The sequence below is a fragment of the Elaeis guineensis genome, chromosome 6 (genome assembly GCF_000442705.2).
Source record: "Elaeis guineensis isolate ETL-2024a chromosome 6, EG11, whole genome shotgun sequence".
Lineage (NCBI taxonomy): Eukaryota > Viridiplantae > Streptophyta > Magnoliopsida > Arecales > Arecaceae > Elaeis > Elaeis guineensis.
In genome coordinates this window covers 30,625,327-30,646,550 of record NC_025998.2, presented here as the reverse complement: position 1 = coordinate 30,646,550, position 21,224 = coordinate 30,625,327, and the positions used below count along the sequence as shown (strand labels likewise).

At 39.3% G+C, this 21,224-nt stretch overlaps 1 protein-coding gene across 9 annotated transcripts in view; it reads left to right on the top strand.

The window, feature by feature from the left end:
- LOC105046910 (uncharacterized) overlaps positions 1–20,266 on the top strand; it is a 31,931-nt gene extending 11,665 nt beyond the window's left edge. For 5 of the 9 annotated variants that reach the window (XM_073259438.1, XM_073259436.1, XM_073259439.1 and 2 more), the window contains 3 exons: positions 18,274–18,529; positions 18,769–18,890; positions 18,979–20,266. In XM_073259438.1, the coding sequence (XP_073115539.1) occupies positions 18,418–18,529; positions 18,769–18,890; positions 18,979–19,947 (1,203 nt within the window). In that variant the 5' untranslated portion in view covers positions 18,274–18,417 and the 3' untranslated portion in view covers positions 19,948–20,266. Of the gene's footprint in view, positions 1–8,742; positions 18,530–18,768 lie in introns of those variants that run through there. The other 4 variants (XR_012142109.1, XR_012142108.1, XM_073259441.1 and 1 more) reach the window with 4 other exon arrangements.
- The last annotated feature ends 958 nt before the right edge of the window (positions 20,267–21,224 follow it).

Here is a 21,224-nt window from a genome sequence, read left to right as displayed (position 1 = left end):
TTGACTCTCGAGTCATTTTCAATTTATGGGTTCTATCTTCAAGGATAGATGGCCAAACTAACCCTTTATAGGACATAGGGTAAGGACCACTAATATACTTACCCTGATACATTCTGATATATGCAGCCTATTTGATGAGCTGGGCAAGGGATGATTCTCTTTACTTCATTACTTATATTGGTGATTGTTCACAGTATCGGTATATGTGTGAGATATAAATCTGAAATCTTAAAAAATTCAAAGAATTCAGATATGAAGAAAAAAAATAAATTAAAAAACCTTTAAGATTCTTTGATGAGATCAAAAGGTGTATACCTTAGTGAGAGTTTCTAACATATCTCAAAAAAATAGCATAATCTCACAATAGATTCTTCCTCGTGCACCTCAACTTGACGAGGTGTCCAGAGTAGAAATTGGATTCTATTCAATATAGTCCGATCCATGATGAGCTTCACTGATCTTTTCTTATTTTTTTTAGAAATATGCTTAACTTAATAAATAGAGTTTCCTCTAAGTCATGCTGTATGAGATGTGGCATGTTAAGGAAGTTTGGCCCATGTCAAGTGTTGGCACACAGACTAAGTTAGAGGTTAGATCTATGAGACTTGTTTAAAGATATCCTAAAGAATTTTAAAAATACTATTTTTCTTCCTAAGGATCACAATATGATTGTGACCTGACATGTTATATTTTTGAAGAAATAGTTTGTCCAAGATGGAACAATGGGAGGAAGACTGAGCTCAAAGAGAAAGTCTCTTAAAAGCAATGAGTCATAGAACCTATTCATGTTGAGCCTGTACATATAGTCCCTTCATCTTAAAATCTCCTATCTTACTGAAAGATACTTAGGTATTTTGATAAGAGGACATAGAGGCAGAGTTCCTCGAAGGAGATAAGGAACATGAATTTGATGTGATTAAATGTTCCATGAGGAAAACATATGTTTATAAGAAGGTCAGTGAAAGTATTGTCACGATATCTTCGTATTGTACGTGGATGACATCTTCCAGATAAAAAAGTTATTCTTATGCTGACATCGATTTAAATTTGGTTGTCTAGACAAATTCTTCATGAAGGACTTCAAGAAGCATCCAATAAAGATTTATGAGATAGATCTAGAGGTCTATGAGATAGATCTGAGGGGATGCTAAATCTTTCACAGAAAATGTGTATAGAGGAGGTGCTGAAAGGGTTTAGCATAGATAACTCCTAGAAGGATTTTTACCTTTTGGGCATGAGATTGATTTCTCCAAGAAGATATGTTCTGACACATTTGAGGAGATTCAGCATATGAGCTAGATCTTTTATGCTCAGCTAAAGGGAGCCTCATGTATGTCATGCTATGCATACAAACTGATATAGTTCTTATTGTGAGTGTCACGAGCAGATATCGATTAAATCTAGGCTGAGAGTACTAGATAGCTGTGAAGAATATTTTCTAAGTACTTGAGAAGCACTTAAGATATATTCATGGTCTTTGGGAGGAGAAAAAAATTGAGGATAAAAAGATTCATAATTCAGACTTTAAGTCTAATGATGGTAGAGAGTCTACATCAAAATGTATTTTCTTATATAATGTGATTGGATAAATTGGAAGAGTTTTAAATAATCAATCATTATAAATTTTAGAAGTCGAGTATGTCACTACTTATGAGATAGCTAAGAGGATATTCTGATTTATTGCAGAACTAGATGTAATGTTCTGAGATGACATAACATTGTTTTAGGCAATAATGGCACCATAGCTCTAGCTAAGGAGCCAAGATCTCATCAGAGTTCTTAGTACATAAGAGTGATGATTCGCGACTATTCTGAAAAGTAAGACTTCAAAGAACAGAGTAGACCCTATAGAGACGTGGTGGGCTCGCTGACTGAACGATTTAGCCAGTCAGGACTAAAGCATATCTTGAGAAGATGGAGCTTAGATTTGTAGCAGATTGGCTTAAGTGTAAGTGAAAGATTATTAAATGTATGCCCTATAAGCCAATTGGACTGACACATTAATTTTTTCTAGATTATAATTTTGTACTTGATCTAATTAATTAGGATAGTTAATTTCATTCATATAGCATCTGTATCCATGAATCATCTAAGAAATTAATAGATGACGACACATATTTTCAAGAGTTGAAAATTTGAGACATGTGTCATTGATGGTTTATCTCTAAATTACTGGCAATCAAAGGATCATCATGGGGATGGTGATTGATACGGTAAGATTGGTGCACGAATTACTTCTCTTAGGATAGATGAGTCTCAAGTCTATAGTGTAAAGATATTGGAGCGAGAGTACAGGTGGTTGTTAGAGAACAACAGTACTGAGCGTGACCAACATAAAAATTTACTTAGATGTCTACTCGTCAATGACTTTCTTGATGCTATAGTGGTGTGATTAGTTCTTAAACCTACAGTGCCTCGGCTGTTCACAATGAGATTATTATAGTTTGACTGTACCATAACTCGATCTTCTAGTCATATGGAGCTTTGAGATGTATGTTGGCTGTAGTAGGTTCAATGTAAGAATAGGGTGTGCATTTAAATGGGATCTATCGATCTTAATAGTAAAGGAGTAATCCTATGTGATTTATGAGATTGAGTTCGAAAGACCTTGGCTAGGCAGTGTGAATGATGGAAAAGAGTTTCCATCAGATTTTACAAATGAACTCAAGTCGAATAAATCTTACATATAATAGATGATGGGATTTGATGAGTTTTTTATGACCTCCATCTTGTCGGGATTCACAATAGAAGAACTGAATCATACGGTAACTATATTAGAGGGTCATTCTTTTGTTCTACTAGGTTGCCACTATATGCTGTTAGACATCACTGATGGATTGTGGGATCAATAAAAATTATGTTAATAGTCAATAATTCTTGATTGGTGAGTTGAATCATTTTAATTTATTGAAAGAAGTTTCAACGATATTTTGATGAAGATCAAAATATTTCTCACTATTAGATAAGATAAAATCTATGGGGTCATACATAAAAAAGGTTCTGACTGATCGAAAAGAGTCTCACTGGATTGGAACTCTGTCAAATCACAAATGATCTTAATTATCAATTTGATTGATGATTAGACTAAAATATAAAAGTTACATTGAGGGTTGCTAAGAGTTAACAAGTTATAGAAGGACTAAATTATAATTATTGCTAATTATTTGATTTGATCAATATGGTTTGAATTAAATCAGATCTAATCTGATTAGATTTGGTTTAATTTAGATTTTCTAGTCCAAATAAGATTTGAACTTAATTCCTAATTGGGTTTGACTCAAACTAGATTCGAATTAGATTCGAATCAGATTGAAATTAAGATAGAAATTCAGTCTCATTGGATTGGGATTCTCTTTCCTTATCCACTTCTATATGGGACACCCACCTACTTTTACCATGGGATTTATGGTGCAAATAATAATGGCACACAAGGGGAGAGGGGTGGCACATTATGGAAGAGTCCTTCTTTAAGGACTCTGACAAATCTTAACCACCTAGTTTAAAAGGATGGGATATGGGGCGCCTCTATATTGATAAGATAAAAGCTTTGGCGCCCCATATGAGAGCTTAGGCATGGAGATAAGGGAACGTCCAAAAAGTTGTTGGCGTGAGAGAGAGGATCAATACAAAAGGAAAAGCATGTCGTGGGATTCAAAGTTGTTGGCACCCCCTCCTTATCTCTTCTTTCTTTAACCAAAAGTTGGTTGTTGTAGGTAACTTTTTCTCTTTTTTATAACCAAGAGTTGGGCATGTCTCCCTCATCCTCTTCTCCAGAGATGTCCAACAGTTGGACATAAATAAAAATCAGATTTGATTTGATTTTTCTCTTATTATTGGTCTATGAGATGGATACAAAATTGTCATCTTCCTCTCTTACAAACATGTTCAAGAGTTGGACATGATTAAAAATTAGATTGGATCTAATTTTTTCTCTCCTTCTTGGTCCATGAGATGGACACAAATGGTTCTCCTTTACCTTTCCTAGATCTAGTCCAAGGGTTGGACAAGAAAAGAAGAAGAAAGAGATTCGATCTCTTGTCTTTTTTAGTAGATCTTTGATTTTCTCTTGAGAAGAGAAATATGAAAAAAAAATAGATATGATCTGATTTCATCATCCTCTTATAGATCTGACTGATTTGCTTGAGAAAAAAATCAAAAGATCAAGTCGATTCAACAATCAAAAGAGCAATCTCTACAAGAGAGATAGCACTCCGATGTGATCGGATCTTCTGATCAGATTAGCCTCGATAGATATCCGTAGAGGTCGGACATATGTGCGGCTTTGTAGAAACCTCACCAGATTATCACGAACCATCGGATCGTGGTGAAGATCTACCCGTGCAAGGGTAAAGGTCTAAATCTGATTTTTAATTTTCAGCATCTTAATTTTAGCATGTGAACATTCCTGGTATATGTAGATTAGATATATATTTTATGCATGTTTGATGTAAAATTATTTAAATCTAAGTTAGTTTCAATTTTTGCTGTATTCATGATTTTTAAAAGTTAAAAACTATATGTTCTAATCTCTGCATGCATATTTCGGAAGTCGGACTTCCTTCAATTCTTTGTTTCAAATTCTACAACTTTTTTGCTTTCATCAATGATTCATTAGTTGGATCAAAGCATGCATTCAACACCCACAATTTGCACTACTTATCAACGGATCACCGACTCAATGGTTTATAGGCACCTGTGGGCTTAGACAAGGTTATCCATTTTCTCCTTACCTTTTCATTCTAGTGGCTCAAACTTTCTCCAATTTTTTAACCACAGTGGTTCAAAATAAATTGTTACATATTTATCGTCCTAGAGGTAGTCCATACATTTATTATATTTTCTATGCTGATGATTGTCTGCTTATTGCTTGGGCTACAAGTAGAAATGCCATTATTCTAGCTGCTATTATTGATGCATATTGTCAACATTCTGGTCAAAGTGTTAATCATGACAAATCATCTATTTGTTTTTCTCCTTCTGTTGCAGCTGATGTGAGAAATTCGATTTTACATTTATTGCAACTCTCAATTAGTCCTCTCTCTTGGAATTATTTAGGTGTCCCCTTGTCCCCAACTGCTTTACATAATAGTCAATGCAAATGTTTTATAAATAAAATTTCATCAAAAATCGTTGCTTGGAAGTGGCATACTTTATCTTTTACTGGTAGAGCTACACTTGTTCAATCTATTTTATTGGCTTTACCAATGCATGCTTTAAGCATTGTGCATCTTCCTGTCACCATTTTAAAGCAAATGGAAAGGGAATTTCGAGCTTTTTTATTAGGACATTCTACTGATACTAGAGGTTTCCATCATATTGCCTAGGAGAAGATTTGTTTGCCAAAATCAAATAGTGGTCTTGGTTTCGTATCACTATCTTATTATAAAAAATAATGTCTTAGTCGATTGGCGGCGTATCTGATCTTACATTCTACATCTTTATGGGCTAGACTAATTAAGGCAAAATATCATTTTCTTGGTTCTTGGATAACTTACTCCTCACCCAAATCTAGTTCAATCATATGGAAAAAAATTGGTACTATTGGATTAAATGTTCAATTCTCTTTTCAATACATGGTGGGGTCTGGTAATCATATTGTTGGTGCACTAAATCAACCCCAGGCCATGTGGCATCATCATATGGAATTAGAAAATTATCAATCTCAAAGCACCGAATTATGGTATGGGTAAATGAATGCTTAGGTCGATAAGTGACCGACCTGAAAGGAGACCCTAGTGTCTTTTACACCCGAGATGAGGGGTCCTGGCTGTCATTGACCATCTCTCTTTAGCTCACCTCAATTTCTTACTGAGGTTGACTATGAAGCCAGCAATATCACCTTGCTATTTTATCGAGGTGGACCACAACTAAGCTACAACTGACCATGATCTCATATACAGTTGTCGAATACAGCTAAGTATGATCTCGTTCTTAGTTGATACATATGGTTATATTCTAGCTCATTTGCAGGTGGCTCTAACCACCTAACAAACCCCTCTAACGGTCTAACAAATTATGTAATGGTCTTACCATCCCTCTATAAATAGAGGGACAGGGATCCTCTATCGGTAAGTCCACATCTTTTGGATAGGGGAGACTCTGCCAGTGAAAAATCTTGTCAGTGCTCGAATGAGAGCTTTAATTTCCATCCAGTCCCTCTCCAGTTCTACTTGATCTCTCTTGCTCTCCTACTCTTTTTCACCCCTATTCTCAAAGCTCGAATTGATTTAGGCATTGAAGGGTCAAGAATCAGAGGATCTCCATCCAATTTTTTGACTTCTTTCATAGGTTCCTGAAGGATGATTCGGATCAGATCACGGTCTGCTTCCATTTCAGCTTCACTAGATTTGTCTAATTGTCTGATTTTGAGCCTTGCAGCAATAGATTGACACTAGAGGAAGGATCTCATATTCTTTTGTAGGAAAGATAATCAAGAGACGAGCACAGCAACCCTCTCCATCCTCTCTTGAAGGAGAATCGGAAGCAGTACTGCCATAGCCATCAGTCAGTACCGTTGATCTCCAGCAGTTCAACTTTCTCGTTCAGCAATTTCAAGCTTTAACAGCAACTATCCAACAACTTCAAAAAGAGGAACAACACCAAAATGAAGCTCCTCCCAGGAAAGTTGTGTCTTAGCACAGCCATCAACTAGTTGATAATGAGGCTGATGGAGAATCTACCCCCACTACTATGAAAGCTCAGATGGGTGTTGATCTAAAGCACAAGATCCTGGATCTTGAGAAGTAACTGATGGAGATCCAGATAGAAGGTCGATCCTAGAATAAGGATAGCTTTAATCTTCGATCTCCTTTTTCTTATGAAATTCTGAATGAGCCGATTTCAAATCGGTTCAAGATGCCCGCCGTCAAGTCCTTTGATGGCTTCACTGATTTGATGGATCATATTGAGGGTTATAGAGCCCTCATGACTTTACAAAGGGCTTCTAATGCCCTAATGTGCATTGCTTTCCTTGCTACCCTCAAGAAGGCAGCGAGGATATGGTTCTCTGGACTCCTGCAAGGGTCTATTTCTTCTTTCGAGCAGTTCAGGAGGCTATTTGTCACCTATTTTGGTACTAACTGACTTCACTTGAGGCACACAGATAGTTTATTCTCTATTTAGCAGCAAGAGGGAGAAGACCTCCAAAAATATGTGGCTCGATTAATGCAGCCATCCTGAAAGTAAAAAATTTCAATGAGATGGTTGCTATGTCTACCTTGAAGAGAGGACTTCAGAGTAATCTCCTGATCTTCTCTCTAAATATATTTTTTTTTTGATATCTATGATGAAATGCTCGATCAAGTATGAAAGTATGCTTAAGTCGAGGAGAAAGAGGCCATCCTAAGGCAGGCAAAGGACAAAGATGGAAAGAAACGATCAAGAGAGGATAATGAAGCCCCATAGGGCAAAGACCTCGATTGACCTCAAAAAATTTTGAGGTCAAGAAGTCCATCATGGCATTTTGACTCTTACATTTCTCTGTCTGCCCCTCGAGCTCAAATATTGATGGAAATTGAAGGAGAGGGATGCCTTCGGAAGCCTGGCCCTATGAGGACTGCATTGGAAAAAAGAGATAAAAATAAATACTAATGTTTCCATGAGGACCATGATCACGATACTGAGGAATGCAAATAGCTGCGAGATGAGATATAAATCCTGGTGCCCCAGGAATACCTCGATAAATATGCAAGGCCAGGCAAGACCTTAGAATACCGACCCCAGGTGAAGGGAAGCTCTGAGGACCACAACCGACCTACTGCTGGGGTCATTCACATGATATCCAGTGTCCTGCAGAGCATTGATGATCCATCTCCCAAGAGGCAGAAGATAGAAGAAATTATTTTATTTTTCAAAAATGATGCAAAGGAGATTCAAACCTCTTATAATGACGCTATTATCGTCTCTAGGACAGTAGCGAATGATGATGTAAAAAGAATTCTGGTGGATAATGGAAGCTCTGCTGATGTATTGTTCTATGATGCATTCTTAAAAATAAATTTGTCAGGTCGGCTGAAATAAATCATACCCCACTGGTCAGATTCTCTAGCAATCCAGTGGCTGTCAAAGAAGAAATTACTTTGTTGGTCACAGCAGGATGGGAACCAAGACAATCAACGGTGCAGCTCACTTTTCTGATGGTCAAAGTTCCATCTACCTACAACGCCATTCTTGGCCGACCTGGTCTTAGTGCTTTTAGGGCCATTGTCTCCACATACCACTTGCTGGTGTGATTCCCAACTAAAGAGGGAATTGGGGAGATGCATGGAGATCAGATAGTGGCTCGATAATATTTTATGATCGATTTCAAGATGAAGCAACCCTCGAAGAATGTGTCAGTTGATGTGCCAGATCCATTAGATGAGCTCGAAAAGATTCGAGGTGAGCCCATCGAAAAGTTGAAAATTATTCTATTGGGAGATGATCCAAAAAAAATAGTTTAAATCGGGGTAAGTCTTAAACCCAGTCTGAAAGATAGAATGATCAAGTTTCTTCAAACAAATGCCAACATATTCACCTGGACAGCTTCCAACATGCTTGGTATTTCTGCTGATGTGATTATCCATAAGCTAAATATCGATCCGGGTTTAGACCGCTTCAACTGAAAAAGAGGTGTTTCACTCCAGAAAGGCAAAAGGCTATTGATGAGGAGGTTGATAAGCTTCTGAGGGCAAAATTTATCAGAAAAGCCCATTATTCGAAGTGGACAACTAATGTTGTTATGGTCAAGAAAGCTAATGGCAAATGAAGAATATGCATCGACTATAAAGATCTCAATAAAGTCGGTCCAAAAGATAGCTTTCTCCTGCCAAGAATTGATCAGTTGGTGGATGCTACTTCAGGTCATAAACTTCTCAGCTTCATGGATGCTTTTTCAAGCTATAATCAAATCAAAATGGCTCTGAAAGATGAAGAAAATATAACTTTCATCATGAAAAGAGGTTTGTATTGTTATAAAAAGATATCTTTTGGTCTTAAAAATGTAAGTGCCATATTCCAGCACTTCATCAACAGAGACTTCAAGTGACAGATTGACCGAAATATGAAGATCTATATTGCTGACATGATAGTAAAAAATGCTGAGGACCAATATATTACTGACCTGAAAGAAGCATTCGGAGAGCTTAGGAGGCACCAGATGAAACTCAACCCAAATAAGTGCACTTTTGAAGTGACCTCGGGTAAGTTTCTCGATTTTCTTATAAGTCAGAGGGGAATAGAGGCCAATCCCAAGAAGATTCGTGTATTACTGGAGATGAAATGCCCATCCTCAATTAGAAAAATGCAGCAATTCACTGGTCGAGTGGCGGCTCTTAGCTGATTTGTTTCTAGATTTGTTGAAAGATGTCTCCCATTCTTCAAGATATTGAGGCAGATTAAAAATTTTATATGGACAGAAGAGTGCCAGAATGCTTTTGATGATCTGAAAAGATATCTCGGTTCTCCTCTTCTCTTGAAGCTAGTCAAAGGGGAAGAGTTATATATGTGCATTTCTGTCTCACCCCATGCAGTCAGTTCGGTTCTTATTCAGGAAGAAATGGGCATCCAAAGGCCCGTATATTATGCAAGCAAATTGCTGCGAGATGCTGAGACCTGATATCATAAGGCTGAAAAGATGATATATGCTCTGATTACATCGGTTTGGTCGCTTCAACCTTATTTCTAAGCCCACATGGTTATAGTGTTGACAAATCAACCACTTAGATTGGTGCTACAGCGAATCGACACTTTAGATCGGATTGCCAAATAGACTATCGAACTCAGTGAGTTTGATATCCAATACTGACCTCGAACTGTAATAGAAGGTCAAGTACTAGCTGATTTTATTATGGAATGCATCATTCTTGATGATGGATCAATTTTGAAAAATCTTGAAAAAGATGATGACAATTCATTCTGGGTTCTACATGTGGACGGAGCCTCCAATTCTCAAGAATGTGGTGCTGGTTTGATTCAAGCGAGTCCTAAAGGGTCCATCATCGAGCAAGCCTTGCGGTTCAATTTTAATACTTCCAACAATGGTGCTGAATATGAAGTCCTGACGGTGGGGTTGAAGATGGCAAAAGAACTCAGCATTAAAAGGCTAAAAGTTTTTATCGACTCGCAGCTTATCATTGGGCAGGTATGAGGTCAGTTCGAAGCTAAGAACTCCATAATAGCTCGATACCTACAGAATATGAGGGAGTTATCTAAAAATTTTGAGGAGCTTGAAGTACTCCAAATTTCGAGATTAGAAATTGCTCAAGCTAATGCCTTGTCACACCTTGCCACCTCAGGTTGCCTTAAGCTGAATCAAAAAGTCTTAATCGAGCAATTGGATAAACCCAGCATTAAGGTTCTCTCTATCTTCCAAGTCGGCCATGAATCGAGCTGGATTAATCCTCTCATGGACTATATATCTCAAGGAATTTTACCTGATGCTCTGGTTAAGGCCCAGAGCATTAAAAGGCAAGCCCCCTGGTATGTCCTTCAAGGAAGCCAATTATATAAGAGGTCCTATTCTCTTCCATTACTTCGATGCCTGATACCATCTGAAGCTGATTATGCACTTAAAAAAGTACATGAAGAAATATGCAAAAATCATCTGGAGGGCAAATTGCTTGCTTATAAAGTCATTCGACAAGGCTACTACTAGCCAACTGTCTAAAAGGATGCAGTCGATCTTGTCAACAAATACGATCAATGTTAAAAGTATGCTAACATTCAACATCAATCCACTGCTGAGCTCATTTCTATTACCACCCCATAGCTCTTTGCAATTTGGGGAATGGATATTTTGAAACATTTTCCCGTGGCGGCAGGACAAAAAAAAATTTTTGGTAGTTGCTATTGATTGCTTCACTAAGTTGGTGGAGGCAGAACCTCTGGCTCAAATCACTGAGAAAAAAAATACAAGATTTTGTCTAGAAATCAATAATTTGCCGATTTGGTTTACCTCAGATAATCATTTTCGATAATGGTCGATAGTTCGATAATCCTAAATTTAAAGAATTATATTCTAAACTTCATATTGATCATCCACAGTCAAATAGTGAAACCGAAGTCACGAACAGGACTATCCTCTATGGGTTAAAGACAAGACTTACAGAAGCAAAGGGATTATGGGATGAAAACTTTACAGTGTTCTATGAGCCTACAGAACCACACACTGGATACCTACTAGGGGAACCCCTTTTAGACTCACTTATGGAGCCGAAGCTGTAATTCCAATCAAAATTGGCCTATCATCCGATAGAGTCAGAAATTTTTATGAAGCTATGAATTTTGATCGATTGAGAACTGACCTAGATCTTCTTGAAGAAACTAGAGAGCAAGCCCACATCAGGATGGCAGCTTATAAGCAAAAAATTGCAAAATATTATAACACTCAGGTGAAGTCAAAGTCATTTCAAAGAGGTGACCACATCTTGAGATGAGTTGAAGTTTCTAAACCAATAGGATAAACTTGCTCTGAAGTGGGAAGGATCTTATCGGATCACTGATGTCGTTCATCCGGGAGCTTATAGAATTGAAAATCTAGATAGATCTTGTATTTTCTATACTTAAAATTCTATAAATCTCAAAAAATATTATCAATAAAAATACTCCATGGAGCCCATTCTTTCATATCTTGTGTTGTACTATAAATCCGATCTCTGGATTGGTAAAGCCCCGAAGGATTGGAAAGGAGACAAGATCTTCCTATCCACATAAATCCGATCTCTGGATCGATAAAGCCCCGAAAGGTCGAAAAGGAGACAAGATCTCCCTTCTATATAAATCCGATCTCCGGATCGATAAAGGTCTGAAGGGTCAAAAAGCAGACAAGATCTCCCTATCCACACAAATCTGATTTCCAAATCGGTAAAGCCCCAAAGGGCCAAAAAGGAGACGATCTCCCTATCCACATAAATCTGATCTCCAGATCGGTAAAGCCCTAAAGAGCTGGAAAGGAGAAGATCTCCCTATCTACATAAATCTAATCTTCGGATCGATAAAACCATGAAGGGTCAGAAAGGAGACAAGATCTTTCAATCTACATAAATCCGATCTCCAAATCCGTAAAGCCCCAAAGGGCTAGAAAGGAGACAAGATCTCCCGATCTACATAAATTCAATCTCCAGATCGATAAAGCCCCGAAGGGCCAAAAAGGAGATAAAATCTCTTAATTTATATAGATCCGATCTCCAGATCGGTAAAGCTCCGAAGGGCCAGAAAGGAGAAAAGATCTCTCGATCTACATAAATCTGATCTCTCGATCGGTAAAGCCTCAAAGGGTCAGAAAGGAGATAAAATCTTCTGATTTATATAGATTCGATCTCCGTATCGACAAAGTCTTGAAGGGCCAGAAAGGTAACGAAATCTCTCAATTCATTAAAGGTACTGATCTCCAAATTGATGCTTTTGAAGTTCTATCAAATACCAATATGCGGATTGAAGTAACCCAAAAGCTTTATGAAAATATCGATCTCAAGATTGAAGTCATCTCATGCCAACCTAAGGGTCAAGGTTATCTTATACCAATCCTTGGGTCGTGGTTATCTCGAAGGCCTATCAAAAATTCGATCTACTCAAGACTACATTGGACTAAGGTACATTCATGCGTTGACAAAAATATTCATGTCATATCATGGCATATCAGAAAAATATCTTTCATTGATTTGGAAAAAAAATTACAAAAGAATACCCATATCGGGTTATTATCGATCAAAAAGACCCATATTAGGTCAATACATCTCAAAAAAAAAAAAACTATAAGATAACTACTGAAGCATTGGAATCCTTCTTAATAGGTTCCTCCTCAACCTGCTCTGGCTCTTTGGTAGTCCCGATGGTAGGAAGTTCTATGGGGTTTATGGACCCCGGCTCCTTAGTAGTCTTAGGAGTCTTAGTTGCTACTGGAGGCATTATGGTTATTGGCACTGCGGTGATGACTTTGGCCTTATCCCGACCACCTGCATCCTTAATTGGCTCCTCAGTCGCTTTGGTAAGCAACTCTGAGTCCCCTTTTATGCCCATGTCAATAGCTGTCTTCGGGGTCACCTTGGACACATCGACTTCGGAATATAGCTTTTGAATCAGATTCTAACACTGGTTGAACCCATAGTCATATGCCCCCATGGAGCTCTCAGTTACTTCCTTCTTGAAGTCGTTAGAAGCCTTGTACAACTTTACTGCCTTAATCGTCGCATCAGCCTTCTTGTCCTGCTCTTATTTGACCTACTTTTTCAGGGCCTGTATGGCCTTCTTATGAGCTTCGTTGGTCTTGATTGCTTCTTGCAGTCTCGACTCCAATTCTTTGTTCTTCTCAGACCGTATGTGCAGATCAAAAATTTTCATCTCCTGTTCAGTTATCTTTTGCTGGAGGTCCAGGAGATTTTGATTCTTCTCCTTCAACGAGGTGAACTTCTCTTCAAGTTGACTCTTGAGGCTCTCAGCTCGTTCGAACTCCTTCTTCTCCTCTTGGAGTATCAGTAAATTGGTGTCCATGGTTTCTTTATTCTATAGCAGATAGGTCATGTTCTCATACATAACCTTGAAGTCAACGGTAGCCCGTGGGACAAAGATTCAGATTGGTTATACACCAATGAAAAAAAAGAAAAAAAAAAGAGAGGAAAGTGGGGAGAAGAGACTCGCATGCATAAGATGCTGGAAGCCGAGATTTGCAACCTCCTCAGGCTTGTTTTTCTCATGTACCTCCATGTCGACTCTCGACAGCACCGATTCGAGGAGATTGCAACCCAACTGAGGTCATCCCAAAAGAGACATTCAGATCACTATGTCTCCCTTAGTTAAAGTTGACGGGGCTACGATGGTCGAGGTCGGCTTATGGCCAGGCTCCTTGGGAGGCGATGTGGAAGAATCAATATTTTTCTCATCTCGATTGGTTGACGAGGTCAAGGCTCGATTAATATTCCTCGAGAGGCATCACTTCTCTCCGAGGTGGCGGGAGAAAGGGTGCCTGAGGAAGGTCGAGATGGTGCTCGAGGAGGAGGATCCGCCCCTCTAGCCTTCTTTGAGGCAGGCACAGGACAGATGGCTTCGACCCTTCCTTCCTCTTCTAATTCTTCAATCTATCCGGATTGAACCTCATTTCTGCACCGAAGAGTTGCACTTATAAATGATATGTTGATGCAAAAAAAAAGAAAGAAAGACAGAAAAAAAAAAAGAGAAAAAAAAAAGAAATACGTCAGTCTTATCTCGAGGAGAGTATATGCTGATACCGGCCTCATACAATGCCTAATCATCAACAAACCGGAAAAGCTTGGGCACTTTGATGGTTATCAGGGCTAAATGAGCCAACTCATCCCTGGGGAGGATTTCAATCTTAGAGTTATGTCTAGTGTTTGGATGCTCCCAAAAAGCCCTAAAACCCCATGGTATCGGGGCTCAGACAAAGAAAAATTGACCTTTCCAACCGTGGATGGAAGAAGGAAGACTAAGCCCAAATTTATAGTTTTTTTAAGGTGAGAAGTACCACCAATCCCTCTCACTTGAATATCTTTTCAGCATAATGAAAGACCTAAACAGGGAGACCCTAAGCTCTATATGAAGAAGGTGACACATGATTATGTACACTATTATCAGCCTAAGGGCATTTGGAGTTATCTGCATTGGGTGAAGCCTATAAAAGTCAAATACATTACAGAAAAAGGGTGCAAAGGGCACCGAAGTCCAGATTGGAGGGCTTCATCATAGAAGACTATGTAGCCCTCAGGAGGTTTAGAAATCCAACCTTCAGAACCCAGTACCAGCATTTTATATTCATCGGGTATGTCATATTTTTTCCTAAGGGTCACCAAATTCTCCTTGGTCAAGATGGATACCTCAGTTTTTGATCCGAGATAATCCATAAGACCATATATAGGAGATTCTGCACTAGGATTCGAGCTCCCTTTAACCACAGGATCGACTTCCAAGTTCTCCCGAGGAGGATCTTCTATCTCAAAGGTTAATTAGGGCTGGGTTGACCTAATATGTGGGTTGTCTACAATTTTCTTTCCCTCTCTATCTCTAGCAGACATGTCTTCCCTAGAAGGAAAGGAGGATTGAAGAGGAAAACTGCAAAGGAAAGGAGGGGGCTATCTGGTGACTCGAAGGAAATGGATGAGGAGAAGGCCGGTACCTAAGAATAGTAGATGAAACCTCTCTCTCCCAGAGATGAGAAAAAGCTCTTCTTCTCCGGCTCTGATGAGCTCTCTCTTCGATGACTGTTGAACATGAGAAGGCTTTTGGAGAAAATTCGATAGCACCTCCATAAGAAAATGGTAGAAATGAACAGTCGCTAGGGGGCAAAATCCTTTATATGAAAATCAATGGTTCGGATCGACTGACTTTATCACTGATTTGTGACAGTTGACACCAATCTAGCGGCCTTATTGGATGGTGGTTTGGTACGTCTTCACCAGATTCGGCCATGCCAGATTGATCCGTGACTATGTTAATTGGCCAATCAAATGCTGACAAATGGCACACACCTATCTGATGTTTTCAAAAACCACCTTTCCAAATAATGATGGCAGAAAGATCCGACGAATCATTTTCTGAAAGATCAAGTCTCTTCATTTTTAACCAAAGAATTAATTTTGATATTATCGAGATATGATGCATTTATATCTAATGGTAGCATCATTGGATCGGTGAAGCCCTGAAAGGCCCAAATATTGTCCAATCGATGAAGCCCCAGAGGGCCCAGATATTGTCTGATCGTTATATCGATGAAGCCCCGAAGGACACAGATATTGTCCAATCATCAGATCGATGAAGGCCCAAAGGGCTCAGATATTGTCCGATTGTCAGATCGGTGAAGCCCCGAAGGGTATAGATATTATCCGATCATCAGATCAGTGAAGCTCAGATATTATCTGATCGTCAGATTAGTGAAGCCCCAAAGGGCACAGATATTGTTTGACCATCAAATCGGTGAAGCCTCGAAGGGCCTAGATATTGTCCGATCGTGAGATCGATGAAGCCCCGAAGGGCCCAAGTATTATCCAACCATCAGATCGGTGAAGCCTCGAAGGACATAGGTAATGTCTGACCATTAGGACGGTTAAGCCCCGAAAGACAGATAGGAATGGACCGTCAGACCGATTAAGTTGTTCATAAATAAAATTTGATCTTCAGATCGGTAAAATCACAAGCAGCAAAAGTAAAGGCTTAACCTTTGAATTAGATATTTCTACTTCCTATATCCAATTTGGTAAGTATCATCACAGACATAGAAAGTGGGGGCAAAGTGTTGGTGCACTAAATCGACCCCAGGCCATATGGCATCATCATATAGAATCAGAGAATTATCAATCTCAAAGTGCCAAATTACGGTACAGGTAAGCGAATGCTTAGGTCGGTAAGTGACCAACCTGGAAGGAGACCCTAGTGTCCTTTACACTTGAGATGAGGGGTCCTGGCTGCCATTAATCGGCCCTCTTTAGCTCACCTTAGTTCCTTACCAAGGTCGACTATGATGCCAGCAATATCACCTTAGTATTTTATCGAGGTGGACCACAATTAAGCTACAGCTAGCCACGATCTCACATATAGTTATCAAATATAGTTAGTATGATCTTATTCCCAGCTGGTACATACAGTTATATTTCAGCTCACTTGCAGGTAGCTCTAACCATCTAACAAATCTCTCTAATGGCCTAACAAACTATGTAACGGTCTCACCACCCCTCTATAAATAAAGGGGTGGGGATCCTCCATCGGTAAGTCCACATCTTTGGGCTAGGAGAGACTCTGCTGGTGGAAAATCTTATTAGTGCTCGAATGAAAGCTTTAATTTCCACCCAGTTCCTTCCAATTCCACTTGATCTTTCTTGCTCTCTTACTCTTTTCCACTCCTGTTCTCAAGACTCGAACTGACTTAGGCATCGGAGGGTTAAGAACCGGAGGAACCCCATCCAATTTTTTAACTTTTTTCGTAGGTTCCTAAAGGATGATTCGGATCAGATCACGGTTTGCTTCCATTTTAGCGTCACCAAATCTGCCCAATCCTCTGATCTTGGGTCTTGCAACAACATATAAATATATTTAGAGACCCCTGGATTTCAATTTGCCCATTGCAATGGTGGCCAACATTGATAAATATGGACTTGGATGTTTCACACACTAATATTTTAGAATATATTGACAATTCTCGTCACTGGATAACCGAAAAATTGGCCTAAGTGTTCTCAATCGATCTTTTGCAACAATCATTGCAATTCCAATCCTATTTTCAACAAATGAGGACATCTTAGTTTGGGGCCCATCAAAGCTCCCTCATGTGTTCTTTAAAGATATGTCATCCTTTGAGGGTCAGCCGACCTTGCATGAATGTGCTCATCATCTTAATCTCATCTGGCAACTATCTCTTCCATCTCGTGTTCAATATTTTTGGTGGCAATTAATTTAGGTTCGACTACCAACAAATAGGATCTTGCTCATTGCAATATCATTCCTGCTACTAGTAATTCTGTGATATATGTCCTGATGTTATTGAATATTATGATCACACATTAATCGCATGTCCTTTTGCATATCAATGTTGGCATTATATTTCTCACATGTAGCAAATACCATGTTTTTTCAACTCCTTGACAAGTTTGTTTGATTATATACAAAATGCCAATATTATTAAGGAATGAAAAATTCTTGTGGCTTGTGTTACTTGGATAATCTGGCAGGTGAGAAACGAGCGCATATTTAATCACACACATTCAACGCCTGCTCAAGTATTATGTAGAGCCATGATTTTCACGAATAATCCATCTTCACACCCGTCTAGGCACTGGGGTAGCATGCAATCCAACTCTACTCCTAGCAGTAGATCTGTATCAGTCTCTTGGCTACACCCTCCCTATGGGTTTATAAAAATAAATTTTGATTGATCTCTTATATTAAATCAGGCATCTGCAGTTTATGTTCTCAGAGACCATACAGCTCGCTTCTTGCAAGCTGGAGGAAAAAAATTATTCAATGTTTCTATTCCTTTTATTAAAATGATTGCTGCATGATTAGGTGTGTCTGTTGCTGTTACTAAGTTTCATGCCACTCATATTTTATTAGAAGGTGACTCCCTCACTGTTCTTCATTGGATTGAAGCTTTTAAAAGCCAACAGTCTAAATATTTTCCTTTTCTATGGGATATTTTCACTTGGAGGTCTGCATCTGTAGAGCTTAAATTGGCTCATATATATAGAGAGGGCAACCAAGTAGCAGACTATCTGGCTAACAAGGCTAGATCCGGTGATTTCTAATGGAATGATATTAGAGATGTTGACTCACATTATTTATATCTTCTTCATGCAGATGACTATGGGGTATTGTTTCAACGGAAGGGATGAAACATTGCAAGAGATGGAAGATAAGGATAGACCTGTAGAAACGTTGCCCATCTTGACAACATCAATATATCTGTTCTGATCAGCTTTGGATTAATCTGTGTTTGTCTAGATGTCTTGTACTAACATCCCATTTTTGCAGGAAGATGAACAAATGTCTGGGAATCATATACGACAAGTGTCACAAACTATGGAGGGGTTCAGCCTGCTATCCTTAACAAATGGTAATTTCTCTAACCAAAATCAGACTGATCTAAATTGTCAGATCAACAATATTATGAGTGGAAAAAAAATAGCTCGATACCATCAGTTCAGTATGCAAGGTAAAAATCATAGTGTTAAAAACAAAAAGTCCATAAAAGGAAAAATAGTAAGTGTGTTCAAAATAGAAAAAAGAAATGCTTATTAGACAAGATATTGAAACAAGAGGCTGCCTGCTTTATATTACATATTATAAATGGAGGCTTCAAAAGTTCAAGCATCTGTTGGAGATATTCCTCTATTAAACATAGTTGTCATAAAGAACCTCAACAGATCATCGAGCATTATACGGGTATCTGTGTGGATCGCTGTCATATTCAACAGGTGGGGATTCAAATATGCCAGATCTCAAATGTTATATCAAAAATATCGAGGGCCTTCAAATCCAACCATTCTTGGTACTTCATCGCAGGGAGAATCAATATTTACTTTATGTTTTTGGTGGGAGGTATATTTTACAGAGCTTAGTGCCCATCACATTACACTTCAATTTGTGCATATACCAGCATGTTTTGGAACTGCTCAAAGTGGGTGTAAATTCTCTCATAAGATTCAGACTTCTGTCAAAGGTAACAAATCAGTACAAAAACAGAAGAAACAAGAAGAAAAAACAAAAGAGGAGGAGTATCACTCTGTTACCAACATTTTCTATCTTTGTGTTTGCAGGATTAAAATCAGAGAATTTTATTTAATGATTCACTTCTCTCTTCTTTCACATGAAACATGCTTATGGTCATATACCGTTTTCTTCAAACTATCAACTTGGACTCTTCTACCACATTATATACTGTTTTCTTATTGGGAGGATTACTTTGCTGCTTCATACTTTTACAGAGCAATACAAATTTCGGGTTCTATTTTCTTCTACATATTACAAATTGCGAAGTTATATAAGCAGCCACAGCTTCATTGTGGCTGTCAATGCGAAGGGAAAGGGCAATACATATTTCTGTTTCAACACGGCATGCCGGAGGATGCTGATTTTGGTTACCTGTTTTGGCACGCTGTTTCACTGCCTTGGCCAACCTTAACATTCACACTTCAGTCTTTTATTCTCTCACCATGTTTTTCTGGTTCACTCAGACCAAGGTTGGAACCTATTTATTCACACAAATCTTTGGTCATGACTGCTTTTCTGACAACCTGTGGGATTTCTTCTTTAAATTGGATGTACCTGTTGTTATACTCTGCTGCTTACATGCTTTGCAACAATTGGTTTATTGGCTTACAACTTCTCAAGCATTATTGGGTTCTCATGTTAAGAGTTTATTCCTCTTACCAAGTTGGCAGGTTCCTATTTTGGATGTCATGGTTTCCTACTCTTATGTTCATACATAATCAGATTGCAATGATTCAGCATGCTTCGTCACTCAACTCCTAATGTTAGGCTGTTTCAAGCCAATTGCTATATCAATGGAATTCAGCAACTACTATTCAACAAAGTATAGGATTTCAAACATCAATGGAGATGCGGCTATCTTTTTACAGTATTATACCTAGTTTTGGCTGGATATTTTTACTGTTTATAGTCCTATACAGAAAGTTTTGTTTACCATGAAACCATATTTTCCCGCTTGACATCCTTTCTTATCTTCCACCATGTAATCTGTTGTCACCTGTGTTTTCGGCCTGCTTTTTCATTTATGTATTACAGGCCTTTGATAGTAATTGTACTGACTTACTATGTTAAATAAATGGTGTTGGGAAATACCGACCGGTCCCTCTCACGCCGACTCACCATCGGGTCCGTCCGACTCTACCGACCGACGACTGCTGACACCATCTGACCGAAGGTATGTCGGTCGGACAGATCCTTTCCGTCCCTGACTGGCCGAACTACGGAGCCCGATTTTCGACTTCCGCAACGCGTCAGACTGACCGTCGGAGGGTTCCTGGTCTTCATCCGACATTCCACAACCAAATGCCGACGCATGGTCGGTCGGTTCTCTCGAACACCGTACGATTGCTGAGGGCCGCCGTCCTGACAAAGGTATGCGGCATAGTCGCTCTGGGACATTGTCCTGTCAAGGACATAGATTAATCCCAACGATTTGACAACCCACGGTGACTTGACAGTCTGTGGTGACTCTGACAGCCTCCGACGATTTGACAACTCCCCCAGTTGTCTGCACCATTAATGGCGGCACCACGCCGCGCCCTACTATAAAACGGGGAAGGCAAGTGCTGCAGGGAGGTTCTTTTTCGAAACCCATGGACTCTCTCTCTCTCTCTCGCTGAGTTTTCCTAATTCTTTTCTACTGTTGTCTAGTCTCCTCTCTGACTTGACCGTCGGAGGGTCCCCACCGGAGGCATCTCCGGTCAGTGTGGACTTCTCTTGCAGGTGCTCGTTTCCGGTGACCAGGCGACGAGGGGATTGGCCGCAACAGGTTTTGGCGCGCCAGGTAGGGGGCGGCATATTGGTCCGACCTCCACAGAGCTTGAAAAAATCCTTTCGGAATGACAAGAATCAGGGCTCAGCGATCGAGGGCCATCGGATCGGCGAGGCACTCTTCCCGTCGGGAAGAGACCTCTCCTCCACCCTCCATGGCGGAGCCCAGCTCTCCACATCCTGTGGTGACCACGGAGGCGCAAATTATGGTGATTGTGCGGCAGATGACTGTGCTGATGGATGCAGTCAAGAGCCTTCAACAACAACCA